The 25,057-nt window shown below is 42.1% G+C and overlaps 1 protein-coding gene across 3 annotated transcripts in view; it reads right to left on the bottom strand.

Annotated features, from left to right (window-relative positions):
* Positions 1-25,057, bottom strand: part of LOC306965443 (protocadherin-15-like) — a 494,180-nt gene that overhangs the window by 42,463 nt on the left and 426,660 nt on the right. For all 3 annotated transcript variants that reach the window (XM_079559864.1, XM_079559865.1, XM_079559863.1), the window contains one exon: positions 14,903-15,030. In XM_079559864.1, coding sequence (XP_079415990.1) covers positions 14,903-15,030 — 128 coding nt within the window. The remainder of the gene's footprint in view (positions 1-14,902; positions 15,031-25,057) is intronic.

Raw genomic sequence — 25,057 nt, 5'->3', positions numbered from 1 at the left:
CGTTTTTGTCACTTTTTTTTTTTGACACATTTTTTATATGCTTTTTTTTTACACTTACACACTGCGTTTTTGACACTTTTTGTTATATATATATTCAATATCTGTGTCTCACTTGGTCATGTTAACTGTTTGGGATACGATCTGGGTAGTCCTGACCTTTAACCTGGACCAGCATGCTTTGCACTCGCCACGATGATCCACAGGTGACACGGAGACAAACACGGCAGAGTAAGCCTCGATCCAGTCTGTGTTTCTGGACTGACAGTAAAAGTCAGTTCACTGACAGTTTTTCTGCTTTAGTCATGTAAGCTCTGAAGAATGAATTCACCCCCTCGTCTCTTCTGTGGATCACTAATCCATTGAGAAGTTTCATATTTACCAGCGGAGTTTTTCTACAGTCTTCTACAGTCTCGCACATTTACTGAACCGGCTCCATGTTTACAGAGAAAGCTTCTGAAATTGTAAGCGCTTTGTCTTCGTGTGGATGTAGCCTTATAGTCACAAGTTTTAATATAAGTAAGTAAGTAAGTAAGTAAGTAAATAAGTGTTTTATTGTCATTGTACAAGCGTACAATGAAATAGTGTTCAGGTGTCAGCCCTAATATCACACTAATGCAACCTTTTGTGGCTGAAAGCAACTTGGCAATGGCAAATAACTTGTATTAATATTCATACAGGTGCATTATGTAACTTTTATGCAAGAACAAATAAGTTAATATTAGTACGTTTTTGACCCTCTGGTAGCTTTTCTGGATGTATGCGTAACCATGACGATGGGTTCATCAGCAGTGAAAACCAAAAAACACCTGATGTGGTACAGAGATGTAGTATGTTCAGAGATGAAAAAGAGCAGTGGCCTTTTCCCTTTTATGATTTACTGTAAATGGATTCATAACGTGTTGCATTGAACATCAATGGTAGCCTTCATTCATCACAGTTATTCAGACGCCGTGCCATATCAGTTCCTTCATTAAACTAATTCATCAAAGCTGTCTACGGGAGAGCACTGTTTACTCAGACAGGCTGTTGTGCACGGCTGCCTCCGCTCTGTATGTTTAATAATGATATGTCAAACATACAGGCAGCATGACGTTTACGTGTCAGAAAACAAGGTAATTGACAGCTTTGCACATTTTAATAAGTGATCCTGGCTGATTGAACACCCACATATGTTGACTTAGGAACTGAGAAACAGAGTACGCAATTCGTACAATCTTAAGAGATTTAATAAAGTCTGTACACAAGTGATTTTTAGCAATTTCATGTTGTGACGGGGTGGAGAAGTTGTACACGCTTGCCGGATTCCCGGCATAATGAGAATAGGAGTGGCAGACCCCTAAACGGAGCATAACTAAAAGGGGATATGAGGAAAGCATTGTAACAGTATCAAGCAATGGTTTGACCAAAATAAATAAAGTAAAACCAAATATATTAACTCAGTAGTCGACTAATTAAAACCAGTATCAACCTAAAGATTGATAATGAGGTATAGACCTCCCAGAACAACAACAATATTACATAAAACTAAGTATTTACTAAATACAACTCTCTGTAAATTCTATGTTCTTCCTTTATTGTCCCATGTATGGCCTGTTGTGTTGAAATATGGGGCATGCGGGTCTATACTTCAAAGAAAAAACAAAGTTTATTTTTAAAAAAAGGCGCCAAAGGATAGTCAATCATTCATCGTATATAATGAGCCGACAAACGCAATATTCTGTATATTCTGTCTGAATACCGCTGTCTTTATGTACAAAGTCAAAAGAAAAATATTGCCTGAAACATACTATGTTTGAAAACAGGAAACAGAAATATAACCTGAGAGGAGAGAACCTTTGGTTTAAAAAACAAAATTGTCAGAACACACTTTAATAGTATTTCGGTTAAAGGTCGACTTGTGGAATGGTCTCACTGATGATCTTAAGAGAACGGTTTAAAACATCAATCTTTAACAAATATATTATATATATTTATGAAAATTGCTTAAGATAAGTGTAAATATAATTGTGAATAAACTGAAAATTAAGCAAGCACAAACAGCAGCATAAGTATAAATTTACTTGCAATGACTTTGCGGTACATAAATGTTGTTCCATGTTAGTTTCTACACTCCCCCCCTCCCTCCCTCCCTCCCTCCCTCACTCACTCACTCACTCACTCACTCACTCACTCACTCACTCACTCACTCACTCACTCACTCACTCACTCACTCACTCACTCACTCACTCACTCACTCACTCACTCACTCACTCACTCACTCACAGTGAGCTCCTTGCTGCTTGAAGTTTGTATAAAACAATCCGTCCACTTTTTTTTGCGTCTGAACAAAACAGCTACAAGGATTCTACCAAAACATTGATTTCACAAACTGTGTAAACAACATTAGCATGGCCTCAGGAGCTGAAGCAGGAGGCTCTGGACTTTTTCAAATCAGAATCGATTGAAATGTATTCTGATTTTTGTGTGAACACAGAAGCTGGGCTTGTGCTACAAAAATGTTATACTATACGTGTATCAGATCAGAGAGTCTGATATAGTCAACCCAAACTATAGTGCTTTCATTTAAAGCCTAAAACAACAATATTGAATTATACATTCATTATGAGGAATTGTATGCACTTTTCCAAATTTGTTAATATATCAGCACAAAGTCAAATTTGGACACCTGGACCTGGACACATGGACACCTTTCTTTTGTCTTGAACCTCTCTTTCAGAGACTAACAAAAGAAAAGCATGTTGTGAAAATTGTTTTCCAATTTCAACACCTCCACCATATGTGCAGCAGCCTTAACAACTATAGACAATCGTCTGCTCAGAAAGATGAAATATACAACATAGAAAAACAGAAAAGCCGACAAAATTAATCTCAATGCTGAAAAAGCTTCTTCTTTTCTATGACCTACCTATATATTGTAAAAACAAGGGGAATTCACAAACCCATTATCGGCTCTTACACACTACATTACACAGTAAACATGCATGTAATGGTGAAACGCAGCCTGCTCTCATTGACCTCTGTGGCTACAGTCTGGCTGTTCAGATGCTAACACAGAGGCATCAATTTTCTGAGTGCTTGTCTGCCTCCGCTGACACTGATGAATAGGACCAATCTCCCATTTTCTCCAGCTATTTGCCCAGGACAGAGAGGCGCACGATAAGGTCTGAACGATAGCGCGGTATATATCAAACAGGCGGAAGGGGACGTTTTCATTGGCTAAAACAATTTCAGCAAATAAGTCACTCATGTTTTTTACAAGACGCTGAAGATTTAATGGCGTGTTGACATTTTAAAAGCAGTGATAGATTTGCCGAGATGTGTTTATGGAACGGTGTGTTGCATGGGCTCTTACTGGTTTCAAAATAAAAACACTACAATGGGTTGCCTTAAGCTGCAACAGTTGAGTGTATGTGCGGGCATGCCATTCCTAATTTGAAAGCCCACCTTTACTTTACTGTGTGGACGTCGAAGTGCTCCTAAGGCAGACCTGGGCAAAATACGGCCCGCAGGCCACATCCGGCCCGCGAAATGATTCAGTCCGGCCCGCAACTTGTAGGGCATAAATTCATAAGTATTTCATTAAAAAAAGTAAATCTCTAGCCTATTCCTGAGCGGAGTTATGAGTTTTTTTTTGAATTACCAGAATGCTCAGTCCAGCCACTAGGGGGCAGATTAAAAAAGAATAAAAGGAAAGAATTCCACAGGTGTCCAGCAGAGGGCACTGACATAATAAGAAATCAGGATATAAACAACACATTGCAGTCAAGTGGGAAATGGACAGTCTGCCCCTGGGCAGCTGTGGCTACAATAGTAGCTTACTACCACGGAGTGTAGAGTGAATGAATATTCACTACAATGTAGCAGAGACTTGTGACGCCGGCTTGTAAAGTGCAATAAGTGTAAGCCGTTCTTATGAGGCTACAGTCCTGTCGGGCTCATTATTATTCATTTATTGAAAAATAGTCCTCTGTGTATTTTCCCCAATCAAAACATGTTTTATTTTGGAGCTTGTGTTTATGGACCCCGGCGATACACTCCCGATATATTATACTTATATCCCGATAAAAGTTGAGATATTGTTGGTGCGGCCCTCCGACTCAATTCGGGCTTCTCATGTGGCCCCTTATAAAAATTAATTGCTCACCCCTGTCCTAAGGTATTATTAAGCCATACGATATAGTTCCCCTTTTTATCTGCTTAGAAAATCGCCATGTTTAATTTGGCGTGACTGTGCTTGGATCGTGTAAGGAAAGGCTAAATGCTAAATGCTAACAACATCTTTGGTCTTTTTGCTTATCTGAGCACGCACACGTAAAGACCAGACAGATACGCATCAACTCGTCTAAGCTCAGGTAAGAACATGTCTCAGAATGTAAAAACGGTGGCCTGTTCCTTTAAGCAAAGTCCTGTGGAGGTGACGTCATTTCCTGTGGAGAAGTGGAGCTCCACTGATCATGGGCTGCATTCAGACCCTTCTCACGAATCCTGGCATTGTCATCATGAAATTTGCCCGTGCCATCAGGGAAGAAGAAAACCATTGATGGAAGAACCGGGTCATCCAGGATGTTCAGGTCGTCGGCTCATCTCATTCTCCGAGCACATAGTGTTGCTGAACCAAGACCTGACCGACTGCAGCAACACCCAGATCAGATCACGGCCCCCACAGGCAGTGTATTATTTGAACAAGTGCCAGGGACCACTGAGAAAGTCCCAGTATGATCTCCTAGCTCTAAACCAGAAGAATTTCACACCCTTTGTCTTTTATAACAAGAATGACTTCAACGATTAAATGTGAAACGATAAGAATAACAATGATGCAACAGTCTGCAATGAAGTCTGAGCTTTTTATTAATCAATTAATCAAACAACATTAAAGGTTAAGAGGCGTCCCCGTAGAGCTGTGTGCAACCGCCTTACAAGAACAAAAACTATTCTTCTGGAAAACGTGACAATTTCATGCATTTTTGACTAAATGATCATTCTCATACACATGCAGTTGCTAATTCATTGATGAAAATGATCAAAACAGACAATATGCAAAAGTTTTCTGATCAAAACCGCCGTGAAAACGGGTGCGTCATTAATATTTAACTGCGATGTACTACCACTTCTTACTGTTCATGCTCCAAGTGAGGCCTCAGGGAGACCGCGAATAGCACTTGACCCATAAATCCACTCTTTGGTGTCTACTCCACCCCGTGAACTGCACAGGGAGGGAAGCTTCGCCTTAAGAGACATTTGTGGATATAAAACAGAAAGCGCTTGCGTGAGTGACTACGGTGGTGTGCACAGCAAGACCTCGAATGAACCCATACTTATATTGGACATTATGTAGTAAAATATAATGGTGGGCATCGTAAATCGTTTGGATAGATTGAGGATGTGCAGCGGTTTAAATAAATGGGCGCAGATTAAACTGTCTGAATTACGACGCAGGACAGAATCGTCACAAAAATGTGCGTGTACAATAATCAAACCGTTTCAGGACACACCATGGAGCTTGATGAGGAAACCTTCATGGAACTGCGTAGCTACACAGAGAAGATATACTGTTATGTCGGTTTTGTGAAGCGCTTTACTAGACACTTGAAGTTCCTTTACAATTTTGAATGGGACCAGACGTGGAAGTGAACCTCTGAACTCTTTTGAATCCATGGATGATTGCTCTAACCACTCTGAGCCACTTTGCTTGAACACAACCTTATCCCATCGGGACGCCGGAAGGCCTACGTCCATAGGCATTCAATGAGACGCTTTAAGGTGAACGGTTCGAACCAGATCTCAACTGTGAAAAGAGACAGATCTTTTTTTCAGTCAATTTTCCCAGAACTCCCTAGCCTGGCTAACGCCAGACTAAAATCACAAGTGATATTTAGTCTGGGGACCACCAATTCATTTTCTCGTAGGAGAGGTGTGGTTTACGGTGCGCTACGAACGTCTATCATGCGTCTACACGTAGCCACAGCCAATCGTATCATCGTATCCGATGACGTATGACGTACCCGCTGTAAACTTTCGAGCTAAACTATTTAGAAGACGGCCTAAAGCTCGATCGAAAAATAGCGTTGCGTCTGCTGCTGTCATGTTTGATCCGTAAATAAACTTTTTTTATTTTTAATCCGTAAATAAACATCTTGCCGTCCCTCCTCGTTCTGTGATTGGTTCCCAAATCCACGCGAAATTTCGGCCATGGTCCCCAGGCTGTTGTGCAGTTCGAAATGATTCGAGCGCACACAGCAGCATGGCGTTAGCCAGGTTAAGAACTCCCCTGAATGAACACAAGAATCAGCCCAACAGCAGAGCAGACAAGTGAAAGCTTTTTGCACTAAAGTGGAAGCTACATGTACTAAAAATGATTTGTCAGTCAGTTGCAGGCTCTTTTTATTATTTTGGTGCAAGATTTTAGTCACAAATACATTTTCCACAGCGTAAATATCAGCCCATTGTAATTTTACATTATTTAAAGGTGCTCTATGCAACTTTATGTTTAAAACAACAACTTCATATTAGGGCCTACTTGACCTTTCAGTGACCCAGCGTTAGAGGTTAGATTTTAGGCCCGACATTCGGGCCGGGCCGAGATTTCCCGCATGAGAGTCGGGCTCGGGTCGGGCTCAAGTTTTTTTTTCTTTTTTTTATTAATGTCATTATAATCTCTAATAAAAATCTATGCAATAGGCGGAGTCTATTGGATACAAAATGTGGCAATACGCAATATAAAATAGAGGAGTCCGGGAGGGAGGTGGTGCAGGTGCGGGGGTGGGCGCACGTGCTGCTGTGTTGTCACGCATGGTCAGGCTGTGATACCGGCGCCACACAGAGAACATCACTCTTCACTCTTTCTCGCAGGACGGCGTTTCATTAACAGTGGATAAATAAGCAGTTTGGTTCCTGTTACTGCTTAAAAAGTAGCTTTTGTAGAGCGTGATGTTTATGAAACATGGAGGAGGAGGAGAGAGAGATACGACAAAGAGGAGACGGCAAAGAGGAGACAAGACACATTGAGCTGCGGCGCTGGCTGCTCCGCGCCGCGTACGTATCTGCCCAACCAGGTATGTGCGCTACTGCTGCGTGCACGTATGCTGTGCGCGTAGCCGCGTACCTCGCAAACATGGTGCTGCTGTGCAGATGCACCTATCTGAGCCTTAAATAAATAATTATTTACGTCGGGTTTGTTTTGGGTTCGGGCTGAAAATTCACGTTAATTGCTCGGGCTGGGTCGGGTCGGGCTTTATAGCCGCGAAGAAGAAGGAGAAGAAGAAGATCTTTATTTATATAGCGCCTTTCACAGACATGGTCACAAAGCGCTTTACATGAGACAATTGTACATTCACTCCATACTCGGTGATGGAAAGCTACGTTTTGTAGCTTCAGTTTCCCCTGGGGGAGACTGTCAGAGGCGCTTTCGCGACTACACACGTCTGCGCCAACAGACCCTCTGACCACCACCATACATTCACTCACACACATCATTCATCCTGGCCTATTGTGCATGTTTTTAGCGGTAGGGGAAACCGGAGTGCCCGGAGGAAACCTACGCAGACACGGGGAGAACATGCAAACTCCACACAGAAAGGCCCCGTCCCTGGTGGGAATCGAACCCGGACCTTCTAGCTGTGAAGCGAGAGCACTAACCGCTGCGCTACCGTGCCGCGAGCTCGGATCGGGTCGGGCTTGATTTTTTGGGCCCGATCTAATCTCTACCCAGCGGCTGTATGGGCGATTAGCTTAGCGCCTTTACTTTCCATCCATGTGACTTCTACAAAATCAATTTTATTTCCATATTTTTAGGATTTCTGGCAGGATTTCAGAATGGAATGCATATGCAACCATGGATACAGCTGTGAAAACCTAAAAAAAATAAAAAATAAAAACATTCTGGAGTGTCTTACAGGTCATCAGGATGGAAAGTAAAGGTGCTGTGCTCATCATCAAAGCATCCGCTGGGTCACTGAAAGGTGAAATATCAAGATCAACTCTTAGTTATACTCTCCATAGTGCACCTTTAAATAATCAATCGCATCTTAGACATTGTGAGTTATCTGGCTGCCGTTATTAAAACTCGATATTAAAAAGAGCCAGTCTTTTTGAACGGCTCTTTGAAATGAACGGATCCCGAAGACTCAGTTCCCAGTGAAGAGCCGTGAATGGCGTCACTAGCGTGAGGGAGAGGTTTGTGTCAGGTCTATGAATCAAATAGTTGGTTCATCTCATTTGCAATGCAGATCGTAATGTTCAGGTTCAGGTGACTTTATTAATACCTCAGTTTGTCTTGCAGCTTTAGACAAGTCATACAAGTCAAGACATACAGGCTTGCTCATAGACAAACAAAGATACACATACAAAAAAAAATCCAAGATCTTGAGGCACTGATTGGACCTGTCTGCAACTGTCTGGTTTCATTTTGCTGCTTTCTGTGTCTATATTGGCCCCTGAGCCCAGAATGGAAGTCAAATAAAAGGGGAAAAACACAAAATTAATGTTTCATTGGTGATGACCACAATCTGTCCGTCTTTCTCAAGCAACTTCCCTTGACAGCACAGCTTGAAATCATATCATCTATTCATCAAAACCTCTCGCCCTTCCACAAAGAATTAGGACAAGAAAATGAATTTATCCTAAACATTAAGTGGCCATTAGCAAAACAATCCATCTCCTCTGATAGATTGGTGTCAAGTCCCTTCAAGCATCAATCTGACATTTCTCACATTCCTCCACATCTTCTTCTTCCGCGATGCTATGGGAGGATCCTCATTGGCTCCAGCGCATCAATAATGCATCAGACGAACGCATCCGCCTGGTCTTCGCAGGAGCAGGAGGGACGTAATGATGCAGGTTAAGGAGGACGTCTCAGATCCAACGCTCACGAGGGACGCTTCAAACGCTGGAGGAGAACAAAAACCACGGAGGAGACACGTGTTCTGACGTCCTGGAACACGCCAGATGGAAGGGCTGCGTTTTTTTCAGACGCGCACGTTGCGATGGGCTTGAAAGGGAAAGATTGACGAAGCACTTGGTAAAAGTCAACAAAGTGGGCACGAGTACACCGAGTCGAACGCAGCTGCAAGGGAGTTTTAATGGAGGAGAAAACTTCAGCCGCTAATACTTGCTCTGAGCAAAATCTGTCGAGCCTAATTGCTGAAAATGATCATTCCTGAATCATCCAAATGTCCGCGTAAAATTCTCGATTTGATCAAAGTTTGTATTTGTAGCATTGCAGCCAGTTTATCCCGTACAATATAAGCATTTATTTAACTATCGGTGAGAGACCATTTAATTCCATATCTCTACATCTTTATTAAATTATGTACTTTGTTTAAATAATCAATTCTCTACTCTGCGCCTCTCTAGTTTTCTACTACTCATTCTAACTGTCTCTTCTTCTAAGTCTCCTGAGGCATGAGTTTTCAGAAGCCAAAAAAATTCCTTGTGATAATGACCTGCTTTAACTCAAAAGGCAGGCCTTTGTCAGTGAATCTCTTCGTAGGACGCCTCCGGCTGCAGGCAATGCACACAAGAGTGGTTTGTTTGTTCGTCTCAGGCCTTGTTTTTAAAGATCGACAACAGAGGGGTTTCAATCTTGAGCACTGCAAGAGAGAGAATGACTGAATGGAGCTTTATGAGCTTATGCAAAGTAATGACTTTAACATTCATCTGAAAATGTTTTCCATTCTTGCAAGTCATAAGCTACAAGAGTGTAGGTATATATGTATGTTATATGTTGTTATGTGTAACAAGGAAATGGAATGGCCTCTCAACTGGAATTACACAACTTTTACTTCTACCAAAGCTACAACTAAAATTAACACGGAAATACCATAACGACGGTATCTATTCTTGGGGTGGACACGTGCATGATTGTGGCTTGTAAACCTGCGTTTGGGCCACAGTTATTTCAAGTTTGATAACTCAACATAATGTCTTTGAACGCAAAAGACAGAGTAAAGACTGCTCAAGAACCGAATTCAAGCAAGCATTTAAAAGGCTAATAGCATGTTAACAAATCGACGGCAACGGCACAGTTTGCGTGCAGAGTTTGATCAGGTAACAATGGGGATTACAGATCGGCGCACTTCAGCAGCAGAAGAAGAAACAACCACAGTAAACAGGATTACCTTTGTTAATGAAGCGAAATACTCCAGCTGTGTTTTGTTTTTTTGTTGACAAGGGAAAAATATTATGGTAGCAACCACGATTGACAACACACATTCTAATGTGGTTAAAAACTCAAAAGGTTGATTTTGTATTTGTTCTTTTTCATTAGTGATTGTCAGAAACTCGTGATAACGTAGTTCAAAGGTCTGGAGTTCAGATAAAAAATAAGTTCCACTATAGTTCAAAACAAGTCATTGAGATTGCATATACATCATTTGAATCAAACAACCTTGTTTAGTTCCATGTTTGAAGAAAAGCTTGTCTTCTCGGCCCATTGTCCCCAACAGCGCTAGTGTTACATTGTATATTCCAACGAACTGCCGAGTGTTGAAGGTTTTTTGGTCACAATAGCCAACTTTGTACACTGGGTTCTTTTATCTTTCTGTGCCCCGGCTTGTGTTGATAGAACTTGAATGAAATCAAGGCTTGTCTGTTATTTGCAATATTTTTCCAACTTCCCCATACATTTGCTTATATGTATACGTACAGTGTGGCCAAAAAACATGTAGCCACCAAGACTCTCAGTTCTCAAAGCATCATGTAAGAGTAATATTGCTTTAAAATAATACACCTCAAGTACAAGTAAAACGAGGAGGCATCCGGGCAACACGCACAGCTAAGCCACACAAGTCGTCTATTCCTACTATTGTTCTGGCTAATGTTTGTTCACTGAGAATAAGAGGGATTATGTTCATCTGCTAGCTCTTCTCAGAATACAGTGAAAGACTGTGGTGGCGCGGAGGGAGCTGGCTGCGCAGGAGGAAGAATAAGGAGGAGTTGGCGGAGCTGACCAGTGCAGGACACCACGCTCTGAAACAGGGACAAAGCCAGGACGCGATGCACCGTTTCAGAGGAGCACTGAAGGCAGTACTCCGGTTTCCCCCGACCTCCAAAAACATGCTGGTCAGGTGACGGTGCACTCAGGACTAACCCTGCACCGGAATGCAATTTCATTTGTACAATTGTACAATAAAGCACTTATTCATTACTTAAAATGAATAGCAATCTGTACATATGATCAAGGGTCAAAATATATTTAGCATACAGATTAACCCACCTCCTGAAAGTGCACATTGTCGTTGTGTCCTTGGGCAAGACACTTCACCCACATTGCCCCCAGTGTCTGCGTACATTGGTGTATGAATGAGAGTATGAATGGGTGAGTGGATCCTTGCTGTAAAGCGCTTTGAGTGCCTAATGTAGGTGGAAAAGCGCTATATAAGTTGAGACCATTTACCATTTACCATTTAACCAAGCTATCGCAGAAGTGTTAATTGGCTAGTGCTAAAAACTCGAGGAAGAGGCTCCCTGAATTTGTTTTTAAACTACATACCAGTCCTCTCTTGCCAGTAAGGCTTCAGTGAGCATTACACCAAGAGAGGACTGGTATGTAATTGAGGGCAAATTCTCTAACTCATACTGTAGCATGAAATGAAATCCGTAGGTGTGGACAGAGATGATTTGTTTTTCATTAATCTTATGACAGAGACAAATCAAAGACAACTTTGCCTCTCATATAGACCTCATATTACTTTTACATCTTTTGTCATTTATCATATGCCTTTGCAATGTGTACGTTTATTTACCCACATTTAGACATTACTTTTAAAACCAGGCGGCCAAAACTACTCCAAGGTAATGATGGGAGCTGGCATTTACATACTGGCAAGCAAGCACTGTGGGCAAAACTAAATTGCTTTTCTGCTCCTGAGAAAACGCTGTTGACACTTGGTCTGCAATTTAGCATCGTTAGCATTCACTGTAATCTAAGCAGCTACCAAACCACCTCATTGCATTTAGATCGAGGAAGTCAAGCTTAAACACCGGCAGTTAGCAGCACCTGCGCTTTTTTGCATTTATGTAAGGATGTTCAATGTTATGTGGTATGTGCCGGTACCCGATGGTTTACCGCCTCCACTGGGCCCTCCCACCACTTTGCTGTTACTTGCAGAATTGGCCAATAAACCTTAGGCATGCATAACAAATCACTATTTTATCTTTTGTTGAGGCTATTCACCATAACTGCCTCTAAAATCCTGCACTGTCACTCAAAAAGGTGTTAATTCGTGTCCGAAGTGCCGTCATGCATGAGCTTAATATAGAAGCTGCAGTTATGCTTAATAGGTGGCAGTAGTGAGTAAAAAAAAAATCTTGCATCTAGTCCCTGTAATTGCTAAAAGCATAGACATAAAATGGTCATCAACATTTTACCCAAATCAAAAAGCTCATTGAAAAAAGAATCAAAATAGCGACAAAAAACGAGAAGAAAACAAGGTTAAGAACGAAGCAAAAAACGGCACAGTAATGTAATGTAATGTAATCTGTGTCTCAGATTCTAGAGTTACTCAAGCGGGACGAGCGGTGCGCTGCCATCGAGTGGGCGGGAGTAAAAGTGCAGGACCAAAGCGAGACGCTGCAATGAATATTTCCCCAAAAATAAATATCGATACGAGAATCGTGCGACGTAATATCGCGATATATCGGGGGATCAATATTTTTCAACACCCCTAACATACACTAACTATAAAAACAAAGTAGGTTTTCATCAAAAAATACACATTTTTTGATGTAATTTTTGCTCTATTTGAGTCTGTGTGAACCAGAAATCAATTTATCTACTAGAATACTACTAGAATAGTTATCAACTATTTCAATAATTGATTAGTTGTTTCAGCCCTACGTTTGAGAAAGTGCAGTCAAAACAGTCACACTGGCAGCTCTGCGTTTCCATAAAAAAGTGGGTGGTAAGAGGTTAAATGAATTCATACAAAGACATACAACATTTCTGCTTCTACAGCTGCTACTACTCTACAACAACTACAATAATACTGTACACTGCAATGTTTAACTCCATCCGGACGCACAATACAAACGCATAGGTGTGCATGTAATAGCAGAGGCTGACACAGTGACAGCTCTCCGGCACAGTGCTCTTATCTCCAAACGGGATGTGCTGCATGCTCCCGTGAACATAGTGAACATAGCCGGATTACAGCGGCTCTGACTCCACCTGCGCACACACTGGGGCCGACAGCAGCGTCCCGGAGCGCGGAGCGGCAAACACGTGTCCACAGATACCGGAGGAAATCAAAGTGGCTCTAAGAGGCTGCGGGGGGAAAGTGTGAGGGACTGGAGTGGACACTCGGTCAGGCAAGGGTTGTATCCGGCGCCTGGGCTGATTCAAAAGATATTAGTGTAAGGAATACGGGCAGAGGAGCAGCACAAGAGATGTTTGAGCGTGCAGTGTGGCCTCACGCTATGGTGGCTTTTGTTGCAAGGACGTGGTTTCTCTCATTCAATTTAAACTGATAGCTCAAGTTTCGCAAACAAATCACACGTTATCAGCACATTAGCACATATTTCTTGGTTTGTAATTGGCAAAAATGATTCATAATAATAAAGTCGCCACTTGGATTTAACTAACTGTTCTGAGCTGGGGTGGCTGCAGTCGGTCAGGTCAAGGTTCAGCAACTCTATGTGTCCAAAGATCAGCTGATGACCTGAACATCGTGAATGACCAGGTTCTTCCATCAATGGATTTCATTCTTCCCTGATGGCACTGGCACATTCCAAGATGGCAATGCCAGAAGTTTCACATTGTGAAAGAGTGTCTCAGGGAGCATGAGCTGGATCGGCCGCCACAGAGTTCAGATTGTAGCCCCATTGAGAGTCTTTGGGATGTGCTGGAGAAGGCTTTGCACAGTGGTCAGGCAGTGACCACTGTGCAGTGACGCTGAGGTCTAACACTTTCACAAATTGCTGCTTCATTAATATGATGTATGGCACGAAAAGGATCGTCCAATTATTAAAAAAAAGAAAAAGTGAAGTACAAGGCCAAACAATGACTCATTTAGAACACCAAATTTTGGATTAGAACTCAAGACCTTGCCGCATAAAACAACTCAGTCACGCGGCTCTTACTTTAATATCAAAGCCTGCCAGAATATGAATATACTTTGAATACATTAAAGGGTTTCAATAACCTATTGAAATAAATTACCTTTTGCTCGTCATTTTCAAGACTGACGTGCACCTGGCCTCTGACTTGTTTACCATGAGCAGATGGAGGTTTGAATTGGAAGCCTGTACTTAAGAGGCATTACGCATCAAACTGTGCCTTAACGCGTTATCTATTTTCATGACAGCATGTACACTGCCATATGATCATTTTGCACATCGTATATGCACATATAGAAAGTTTAGCATATGTACATTAGGTTATATCGCCGCTCCCTGACAGCACACAGATGAAATCCACCATGTAGAGTCACTTATTACTTTTAAAGTGGACATATCATGCGCAATTGTGGCCTTCAGAATCAATATTTTATGTTTTATAACTTTAAAACTGGAATATATACTCTTGTGTAGAGACTGTACTTTTAGGGGTTTGTATGTTGCTTGGATTGCCCTCTTCTGGCAGCAGCGGGAATTACCAATGATAAAACAACGAGATGCATGCCCATTTTAGCCAACGGCATGCTGACAAATCAATGGTTCCATGATAAGCTCAATATGACTGCAGAACAGCACAGAGCGCATTCAACAATGGTTTATTGGCTTTGAAAATCCAACAAAATACAGGAAAAGCAGGATAGTGTCATGAAAACTGCTAATGTATGTTTTTGATGGTGTAACTACATATAAAGGTTAAAAGCTCAAAAAGTTGCTTTTGCCTGATAAGTCTGATTTACTTTTAACCAGCCATTTGTTAATGGTATTGTGAGTGTTTCAGTTTTGTACTTACAATTATCTTGAGCACCGAGCTGAAGATTTTGGTGTCTTCCGTCACTCCGCCAATGTACAGCTTTCTGGTGAAGTTGGGAGCGTGGTCATTTTCATCCCGCACTTCGATGAAGACTTTGGCTGTGTTGGCTGCAAGTTAGAAAAAATAAATGTAAGTGTTAAAGCCCTAAAAGGTATAGTATAAATATGGCAAAGAGTTAATTTGTGAAAAATGAATTAACGGGCGGTACGGTGGCGCAGCGGTTAGCACTCGTGTCTGCGTAGGTTTCCTCCGGTTTCCCATACCACTAAAACATGTACAATAGGTTCCCCACAGGGGACAGGACTCCCCTAAACAGATTCTTAATCTCAGTGAGACTTTCCTGGTTAAATAAAGGTGAAATAAATAACCAATCACAGAAAGGCCTGGTAAGTCCAACATGGTAGTTTACCAAGACATCGCACTGAAAGTTGCCATCATCTGCCATATAAACAAAGTTCATTCAGAATGATAAGTTGAGAGTCTTAAGTTGGGTGTACTTAAAGCAGAACTAAGTAACTTGTTTACTTTAATAAATCCTTTTCATAGTCCCTCTGGGGGTAATACAAATGTTAATGGGATGACTGGGGGGTCTTACATCTCCCCCTGGTGTCTTTGGCCAGAAGACCCAACAGCGCCAATACACACTGATGGAAAACAAAATCACTTTTGGCAATAGCTTTTCTGAGGTTTGTTGGTTTGTTGATGAACATTTTGCAAAACGTTATTTGGTTTATGATGATGATGATGCATTGGTTTTATATAGCGCTTTTCTGGACACTCAAAGACGCTTTACATTGCACTATTCGTTCACTCCATACTCGGTGGTGGTAAGCTACTATTGTAGCCACAGCTGCCCTGGGGTAGACTGACGGAAGCGAGGCAACCAGTCTGCGCCATCGGCCCCTCCAACCACCACCAACCACTCACTCACTCAATACATTCGCTTGGCTTCCTGGTGTTCCCAAACGGTCTCCCATCCAAGTACCGACCAGGCCCTTCCCTGCTTAGCTTCCGAGATCTGACGGGATTGGGCATAGCAAAGGCGGTATGACCTTATCATGATCAGAAGAAGCTAACAGGCTAATGGGCAAAGCTAACTGTGGGCTAGCGCCACTTGTGTTTACAGCCAAGTTTGAGTAGAAAATAAATATCTCCATTGTATAATTGGGTTGTGGAACAATGTACAATATCCCTCTCTCCCTTTGTCTTTTCTTAGCGTAGTATTTACTCTCACGGACAATTAATGAGTAAAAATAAGCAACATGCCTTGTCACCTGCAGTGGCGCTTATGGCCTCTAGGGAAAAAGGTTCTATGTCTGCTTTAATCAAGAAACAATATCTTCATATTTGTATTGCACTGAAATAGATTTTTTGTGAAAATCACAATCCACCACTGATTTTTTTTTCTCAAACTTATAGATGAATGATATAGTGACTGGTCGCCATGTCCAAAGTTGCAACTGCTGCATTTGAAATAAAATAAATATGTATAGAAACGCTCACGCCAACACGATGTTCATAGCCATCAGCTGAATCGAACTTCAAAAGGAAACTCTCAAATGACTTTCCAAAATATTGCCAAGCTGATAGCATGTCAACAAAGCTGTCTATAATAGATGGCTGCCGGACAGTTCCCTTCATTTCTGAAGCTTGGACGTCCTAGTTGAGGGAAGAAAAAAAAAGTCATCATCTGAGGAGAGGTCCTGTCACCGACCATTGCGTCAGCTGTCAATTAGTCGGGGCGGGTTTATTATTACTTTGCACCACAAGTCACGAGGCCTTGTGAAATAGCGTCCAGAGGCATCTCGGTCTGCATTTTAATGAGGCAGAAGTGCAAGTTCGACAAGGAAAGCGACACGCCACCGTCTTGACACTCGCCTCTCGCTGTCAGCTAATCACAGCCTGCTACCTTTATCCTTCTGCTGCTCACGACCACTAAAGGTCTTATATAATTGCCAAACATCCAACTTTCACATAAACTTTTTGTCATACACATTTATGGTCACTGTAATCTTTACACGGGCTGTTTTTGATTGGTTTGATATTAAAGGAATAGGCCACCGTTTTTACATACTGAGATATGTTCTTACCTTAGCTTTGACGAGTTCTTTAGGACCTGTCTGGTCTTCGCCCGTGCCTTCAGTCACGTAAACACAGCGCAGACGGCGTTAGCATTTAGCCTCTCCCTCTCTCCACTAGCTCCAAAACAGGTCAAGATAGAAGCTACCAAGCTCAATGTGGATTTTCTAAGCGGATAAAAGGGGGAACTATATTGTAAGGCGTAATAATACCAGGAGTAGTTCGAAATCCGCGCAGTAATCTTCACTTTACTGCGCAGTAATCTTCACTTTACTGTGCGAATGCCAAACTACTCCTGGTATTATTACGCCTTACATTATAGTTCCCCCTTTTATCCGCTTAAAAAATCCACATTGTTTAATTTTGTGTAGTTATACTTTGCAGTGTAACACTTCACGTAACCATATTTAAATAGGGAAAACGTGGAAGAGCTTGGTAGCTTCTATCTTGACCTGTTTTGGAGCTATAGTCTGCGCTGTGTTTACGTGATTGAAGGCACGGGGGAAGACCAGACAGGTCGTAAAGAACTCGTCAAAGCTAAGGTAAGAACATATCTCAGTATGTAAAAACGGTGGCCTATTCCTTTAAGCTGTAAATTATTGGTGGTTAGAAGATGCACTATTGATAGTAAACAGGATAAAAACAAAATATCCTGTTGTTTCACATCCTGATTTTCATGCAATACCGCAAGACTACTCAAAGATGCGCAATCGGCTTGAAAAACACCACTACAGGTATGTTTGCGATGAGAGAAAAAGCTTGCAATGTGGCTAAAAGCTCTAAAAAGTCAATTTCGCTTAACACTTCCCTTTGAACTATATGATTCGTGTTATCTGTGGATGCATTGGACCTATTAAATGAAGGCTTTTTGGATTTGTTACATTTTATGATAACTGCAACTTACCCTTTACCCCCTAACCTCTAAACCCCCGCCATAACCAAGTGCATGGTCTCCAGTTCAGCTTTACCTAAATGCATACAGTCACCACAGCCTAGACGGCAGTGTCACACCTCATTTGAAAGCTAAGGCCTACACAACTCATCTAAACTGATCTTTTCCCTGGTGTTGTTATCACTTTTTGATTTTTTGTTTCCATCACTTTTTTCAAGAAGCCTTTAGATTTGGATAAAGACGGAGAAACTGGAGAAAATGTGCCCGGGTGAGGTGGGTACTTAACCTCTTAACCCCCACCTTAACCATGTGCATTCTCCCCAGTTCAGCATTACCCAACGCCTCATTTGAAAGCTAAGGCCTATAAAACCCATCTAAATGCCACATTTTCATAATTTTTTGTCACTTTTAGCTCTTTTTTGCCGTTTTTGTCATACATTATTGTCACTTTTTCATTGCTTTGTTGTCACTTTTTGTTGCTCCTCTGTTGCGTTTTCATCCTCGTTTTATTTTTATTTTTATTTTTTTTCAATTTTTACCAAGAAGCTTTTAGATTTGGGTAAAGCCAAAATGGTGAAAATGTGCTTGGCTCAGGTGGGGGTTAAGAGGCTAACTACTACAGTTAATGCCTCACTCATAATGAATAGTTCTTCACATAGATGCAAGTTTGACATTTTATACTCACTAGTGCCACCTCAGGTCTTACGCGTAACTGCAGGTTCTATATTAAGCTCGTGCATGACGGCAATTCGAACCCGAATTTACACCTTTTTGAGTGACAGTGCGTGATTTTAGAGGCAGTTGTGATGAACAGGTCTGGGCTCATTCTACACATTAGGGCATTGCTGGAACATGTAGGGGGGATATACATAATTAGATTTTTTGTTTTTAACTCGTATAGTCCCTTTAAAAGCGCATTATGCAACTTTTTATGTGAAAAAAAAAGTTTATATTTGTGCATATTTGACCCAGCAGCTGTATGGGCGTTTAGCATGACGACTTTAATCTGCATCACAGTGGTCTCTAAGATGCTCCAGGATCAATTATTTTGTAGGTTTTCTGGTGAGAGGGTCCGTCAGCAGTGAAAACCTTCCAAACAATCGGTCCTGGAGTGTTGGTAGAGACCACTGTGATCGAAAGTAAAGGCGCCATGCTGACCACTCAAACAACCGCTGGGTCACAACAAGGGCAAATACGCACAAATATCAACTTTGTTTTGTTCGCATTGAAAGTTGCATAATGCAGCTTTAAAGGAATAGGCCACCGTTTTTACATACTAAAATATGTTCTTACCTCACTATAGTCTAGTTAATATATCCCCGTCTGGTCTTTGTCCGTGCGCTCTGTCACGCGAACGGAGCACATACACAGCCTCTCCCACATGTCACATAGCTCCGAAAAAGCTCACGATAGAAGCTACCAAGCTCTTCCACGTGTTCCCTATTTAAATAAAGTTACGTGAAGTGTTTTCATGCGAAGTATATTTACACAGAAATGTAACGTGTCGATTTTATAAGCAAATAAAAAGGGGGACTATATTGTGAGGCGTAATGATACGAGGAGCAAAACGTCCGCGCAGTAACTCCTAAAGACTTCCCGCTCACTTCCGTCAATAACCTTTTGGAGTTACTGCGCGGACGTTTTGCTCCTCGTATCATTACGCCTCACAATATAGTCCCCCTTTTTATTTGCTTATAAAATCGACACGTTACATTTCTGTGTAAATATACTTCGCATGAAAACACTTCACGTAACTTTATTTAAATAGGGAACACGTGGAAGAGCTTGGTAGCTTCTATCGTGAGCTTTTTCGGAGCTATGTGACATGTGGGAGAGGCTGTGTATGTGCTCCGTTCGCGTGACAGAGCGCACGGACAAAGACCAGACGGGGATATATTAACACGTCTAAAGTGAGGTAAGAACATATCTTAGTATGTAAAAACGGTGGCCTATTCCTTTAAGGCTAAATAAGATGTAGTTATTATAAAGCGTTCACATATTTTTTATTTACTCGCTGATCATTTACATATTTGGTAAAAGTTCATTCCGTAAAGAAAACAGTTCAGGAACAGAAAAGATGGTTTCTCTGTGAGCTTGTTTACCCCGAGGCATATACTACGCTCACAGCAACGACAAAACCACTGTATTCCGCATTCATCTGCACCAACACCATACATAGATTGAAAAGAAGATCCATACAGCGTTTAGTTTGAGTTTGACCTCACAGCGAAGTGCGCACTGTTATTCTTGATAAGAGCTGACAACTTTTGAGTCACTAATGAGGAGGTTATTGCATCTCACACTGTAGACATTCGCCAGGTAGAACAAAGGACAAGAGAAAGCCGCCGCCACTGCAAAAACGGATTCGCAATAATAAGACAAACTAGCGTGTCTATTTTCCCTTTTTTCCCCCCTCCTCTCCCCGTGTTTACCCACCAATTAGAGACTGAAATATGGCCGTGTAAAAAAAAAAGAAAAGAAAAAAAGGGCTTCGTGAAACGGCTGATGAAATCCTGCTCTCTAAGACTTTATATTTGAAGACCTAACCTCTCGATCGTAATAACTTACAGGAGCATCATTTACTATGGGAGTTTCTTCCCCCAGCACCCCCCCCCCTAAAACACCCCCCACCCACCTCACACATCCCGGGCGCAACGCGAGCATCAATAAAAAAAGTTCTTACTCGCAATTGCTTTCACATTACAGGGAATTATTACCTGAGCCGCAGCCAATAAGGCAGGAAGTTAGGGAAAAGTGTGAAACTGGCAGAAAACTTTGCGTTAAATTTACGAGCTCGTGTAGCCTCAACTGGTGTTTTTGTATATATTTTTAGTTAAGGTGAAAAAAACAAACAAAAAACGTATTCTTACCGTAAACACCGCCTCACCGTAATTTGTCACGGCTATATACACTTTTGCATTGAGAACCATAAATAAGCTCCCTCACCACTACGGGAGGTTAGGGAAGGAGAGAGCATGCGGGTGAAAAAAAAGGCAGTGTCAAGCACCATTTTTCTTCCGGCGCCGGGCAAAAACGTGACGCTGGCGCTGCGTTGGGAGCCAAGGGCGCACCCGGGGAACAGGCACAAAAAAAAAAAAAAAAACACACACACAGCACATCGAATTATGGAGACAAAAGCTGCGGCGTTAAGCGTAAGGGGGAAGGACTCGAGGGGGTTAGGACTGGAAAAAAAAAAAATAGAGTTCTCTTCTTCCTCCTCCTGCGCACTCGCATCCACCCGGAGATATAAATCATACCTCATAAACATAAATACGAATACGCCGCGGACGCCCTCCCGCTCGGGCGCTCGTGGAGATGCAAGAAGAAGAAATGGGTCCATTAGGAGGAAAAATGGTTGCTAATGTGGGAATAAGCCGCTCTTCTGTGGCTCCGGAGTGCGTTCCCATTTAGCAGGGAGGTTTAATTGATTCTGGTTGCCCGTCTGCGCGGCTGTGCGTGTATGTGTGGCGCCTTGTAAACATGTGTCGGGACGCTGATGCGGCGTGCTATTGATTTCCGGCGCTTTGTTCGCAGATGTACATTAAAAAGCCTAATCACGGGAGGTAAAGCGACGCCATGAGCGATGCTATACTGACACGAGCGAAACCCCGATCTGCGCAGATGCATGTTCTCCTGGAGTCGGGTTGGTGGGCAGATTATTATACATTTCTTTTCACACTAATTATCATTGCTCTTTTGCTTTCATAGTCACTCGCAGCGTGCTCATTTGGTGAGAGCGGCCTCCGTAAAACCTCGTTCCCTCTGAAGGCGTTGAAAGTCGTGGCGCAGCTGGCGTTTTAAAGCTGTCGACTTTGTTCAGGCACGTGCCGCAAATTAACAACATGTCGCGTACCGGGGACCAAAACGTGGCGCACGCCGGGAAGTTTCACCGCACTTCGGCGACTGTCCTGTCACGTTGGCAGTTTAACAATCATCGGGGTCAACTTTGATGTGGTCCACCTCATCAGCGCCCTGCCAACTGGAGAAGCAATTAGTTTTCCCTCCGCTCTCCCGAGGCTGGTCTGTTCCGTTTACACGAGTCACCCCTCTCTCACTTGGAGATGCGTTTAAAGCATCATATCCAAACATTGAAGCAATAATGGAGCCCACGCAATCCACTTGGATCGTGTAACCGCGCACGTAACTGTGTTTAAATATAGGGAAAACGTGGAAGAGCGTGGTCGCTTTTAACTTCACCAACGTTTGGCCCCATAGAGGAGAGGAGGAGAGGCTAAATGCTAACAACATGTTCGGTGTTTTTGCGTGACTGAGCGCACGCGTAAAAAGACCAGACAGGTACGCATCAATTCGTCTAAGCTCAGGTAAGAACATATCTCAGTATGCAAAACCGGTGGCCTGTTCCTTTAAAAGATTTTGTAATGGGGGAGGTCCACACGACACGACTGAATTTAGCGTGATTATGGTACGAGTCGCGTCTTCCTGAACTTGTTTAAATCTCTCTCAAATTGAGATAAAAAGTTGGCGGCACGAAGAAATGGGACGTATTTCCAGTGGATTTAGTAAGAAAAGGAGGTGGACAGACATCAGCCCCGTGATGGAGGCGACGGCGGAGAGAAGCTAGTAGACAGTCCGACTCTGGACACAGTAAGTGCCGCTAAACTTGCGGTTGAAATGTAATTGGAAAAGGTGGTTCATGTGAACTTTTGGTGATATAATGTTGCGCTGTTTTGCATGGGGCTGTGGCTTTAATAAGTCGTTTGTGCCGCTGTTATGACAGACATGAAAATGGACGTAGCAATGGTGCTTTCTGTATTCCATCCACTCTCTCATTGGCCACATTTGGGACACAAAAATCACCCACGCTTCTCCTGTGCGTCCCACGCCATAACCAAGTGCATTTTCTCCACTTCAGCGTTACCCAAATCTAAAATGTTTCAGCCTATAGGCCAGAGTAACGCCTCATTTGAAAGACCTACAAAACTCATCTAAAAGGCTTTGTTGCCTCTTTTCTGTCAATCTTTTGTGGCTTTTTAGAGGCATTACTTTTTTGTTCATCCTCGTTTCCGTCTCATTTTTGACTCGATTTTGTCGTACCGCCCACATTGCACGATTCGAATGCGAGTCCAGTTGTGAACGACGAGACACGACTCTCTGCGTCTGCCTTCAGCTCATCACGACTTGGGAAGACTTACTGCGACTGAGAATTATAGCAAAATCCGGCATGTAGTGTGTGCTGAGCTTAACTATAAAGATACCCAGATAAGCACTTTACTTCATCGCACACACCAGCCCATTGGACAGTCTGAGGCATTGTCTGGGCAGCCCTATTGGCAATTTTATAACAGTCACCCAATGGATGATGATAGCTATATTATACTACACACTTAATAAAAAAAGTAATCTCTCCTTCAAAGATACAATATTTGCCCTTTTATGATAGCCGGCCTCATTTGAACCCTTTCTTCTTCACAGCTGGACACAGATCATGTGCTCAGCTACATTGGCACAAATTTACGTTTTTCTTTTGACAATTAGGTTCAGCACAAAAGCCAAATCTATGCGAGGGATCAGTCTCATTATGCTGTACTTATTAGGAGTCATTAAAGCCTGAATAATAAGGGGAGAAACTAGAAAGAGGTCTATTTTGAATGAGAATTGGCCGTCTTTCTGTCGAGATTCATCGTCCCTATTGTAGCTAGCCTTGTGGGGAAATGTGAAATGTTGTTTGTGTGTCCTACTCGCAAGACTGTAATGGAGTGATTCCCGATGGCTTTAGAGATCTGTGAGCGTGAGTCAATCTGTTTCATTTCAGCAGTAAAAAAAGGAGAAATAAATAAATATAAATACATAGCTACTTAACAAAGATTTGCAGGCACACTCTCACAGGGCCAAATTAGGACCACTGGCATTGCAATAAACAATTCGCAACAAAGCGGCTCTACCGCTCTTCAAATGTGTAAGCTCTCAGCCTGACAGGCATTTTCCAATCACCATCTGTACTGAGTTGTTTAAAGGCGAGACACTGTGCATGTGAAAAGGGAACAAATGAATTTAGAGATATCAATTCAAACACTGTTGCTGTACATTACTGATAAGACAGCCCTTATATTTGAAGAGTTTAGTGGTGCTAGGCTAGTGCTAGGCTAGCGCATGTTTATGGTATCGAGTAGCCTACATTAAAAATAGTCTGACCCAAGCACAGTGCACCTGAGGCAAATCACTTATAACACCGGACTATCCATATAAATGTCTGTGTTGACTGAACAATTTTTGAAATATAACCTTTAAATTTACTTATATTTGAGCAACATCAGCCTCCTGGTTGTAGCTACACAGCAGGGGAGTGATCTGCTAGGTTACCGGATCTACAGTAGTTTGTTTACCTGTGGCCAGCATTACTACACGAGGAATTCACAAAGGAGCTTTCTACAAATCAGATATGGCAACGTTTGGAGGACTACCCCATGATTTTGAAGATGTTTTTAATGCAGGCTACAAGTTAGGCACTAGCACCTAGCACTAGCCTAACACCACTAAAGTCAAATATAAGGACTGCATGAATAAAAAAAACTAGGAGTGGGACTTTAACGCGTTAACTTTGATTAATTAATTACAAAAAATTTTAACGCAATTAATTGTATTTCCCCCCCAAGCCGGAACTCCCAGGCCGGAACCTTTCTATTTGCTTGTTTCTGATACACCCGTATATCCAACACACATCTGCCCTAAACAGCAATGGATGGAGACGCTTCACTCGGCCCGTTAGGGACTCAGTATTGTTTTAATAAATGTCCTGATGGGACAATCAACAGCTGTACTGCTGTGTGCAGGTTGTGCAAAAAAGAGTTCTCCTTTACTCAAGTCTAAAATACCATCTCAATGTAAAACATGTTGGTGCAAACACAGAGACGTCCTCGATGCTAATGTTAGCGTTCAGCCTCAAACGCTCCAGCCCCGCCCACACAATAACCCTAACCCTTGTCAGTATAAGAAATGGCACTTTGATTTATGTTTACTGCAATTTTTAAAGACTTAAAGGCGCTGTTTTATGCACCTTTTGCTTTATTTATTTTTTGCTTTCATATAAATTTGGCATTATTATTACTGTTTAATTTACTCTACAAGTTACATGAGTGATCAGAGTTCCTAAAACACTTGAAAGCTAAATAGCTATAAATGCACTTTGCCTCTGTTACTTGAAT

Source organism: Gobius niger, assembly GCF_951799975.1.
Source record: "Gobius niger genome assembly, chromosome: 7".
Classification (NCBI taxonomy): domain Eukaryota; kingdom Metazoa; phylum Chordata; class Actinopteri; order Gobiiformes; family Gobiidae; genus Gobius; species Gobius niger.
Note: the sequence above shows the minus strand (reverse complement) of the source record. Positions and strands in the feature narration are given on the sequence as shown.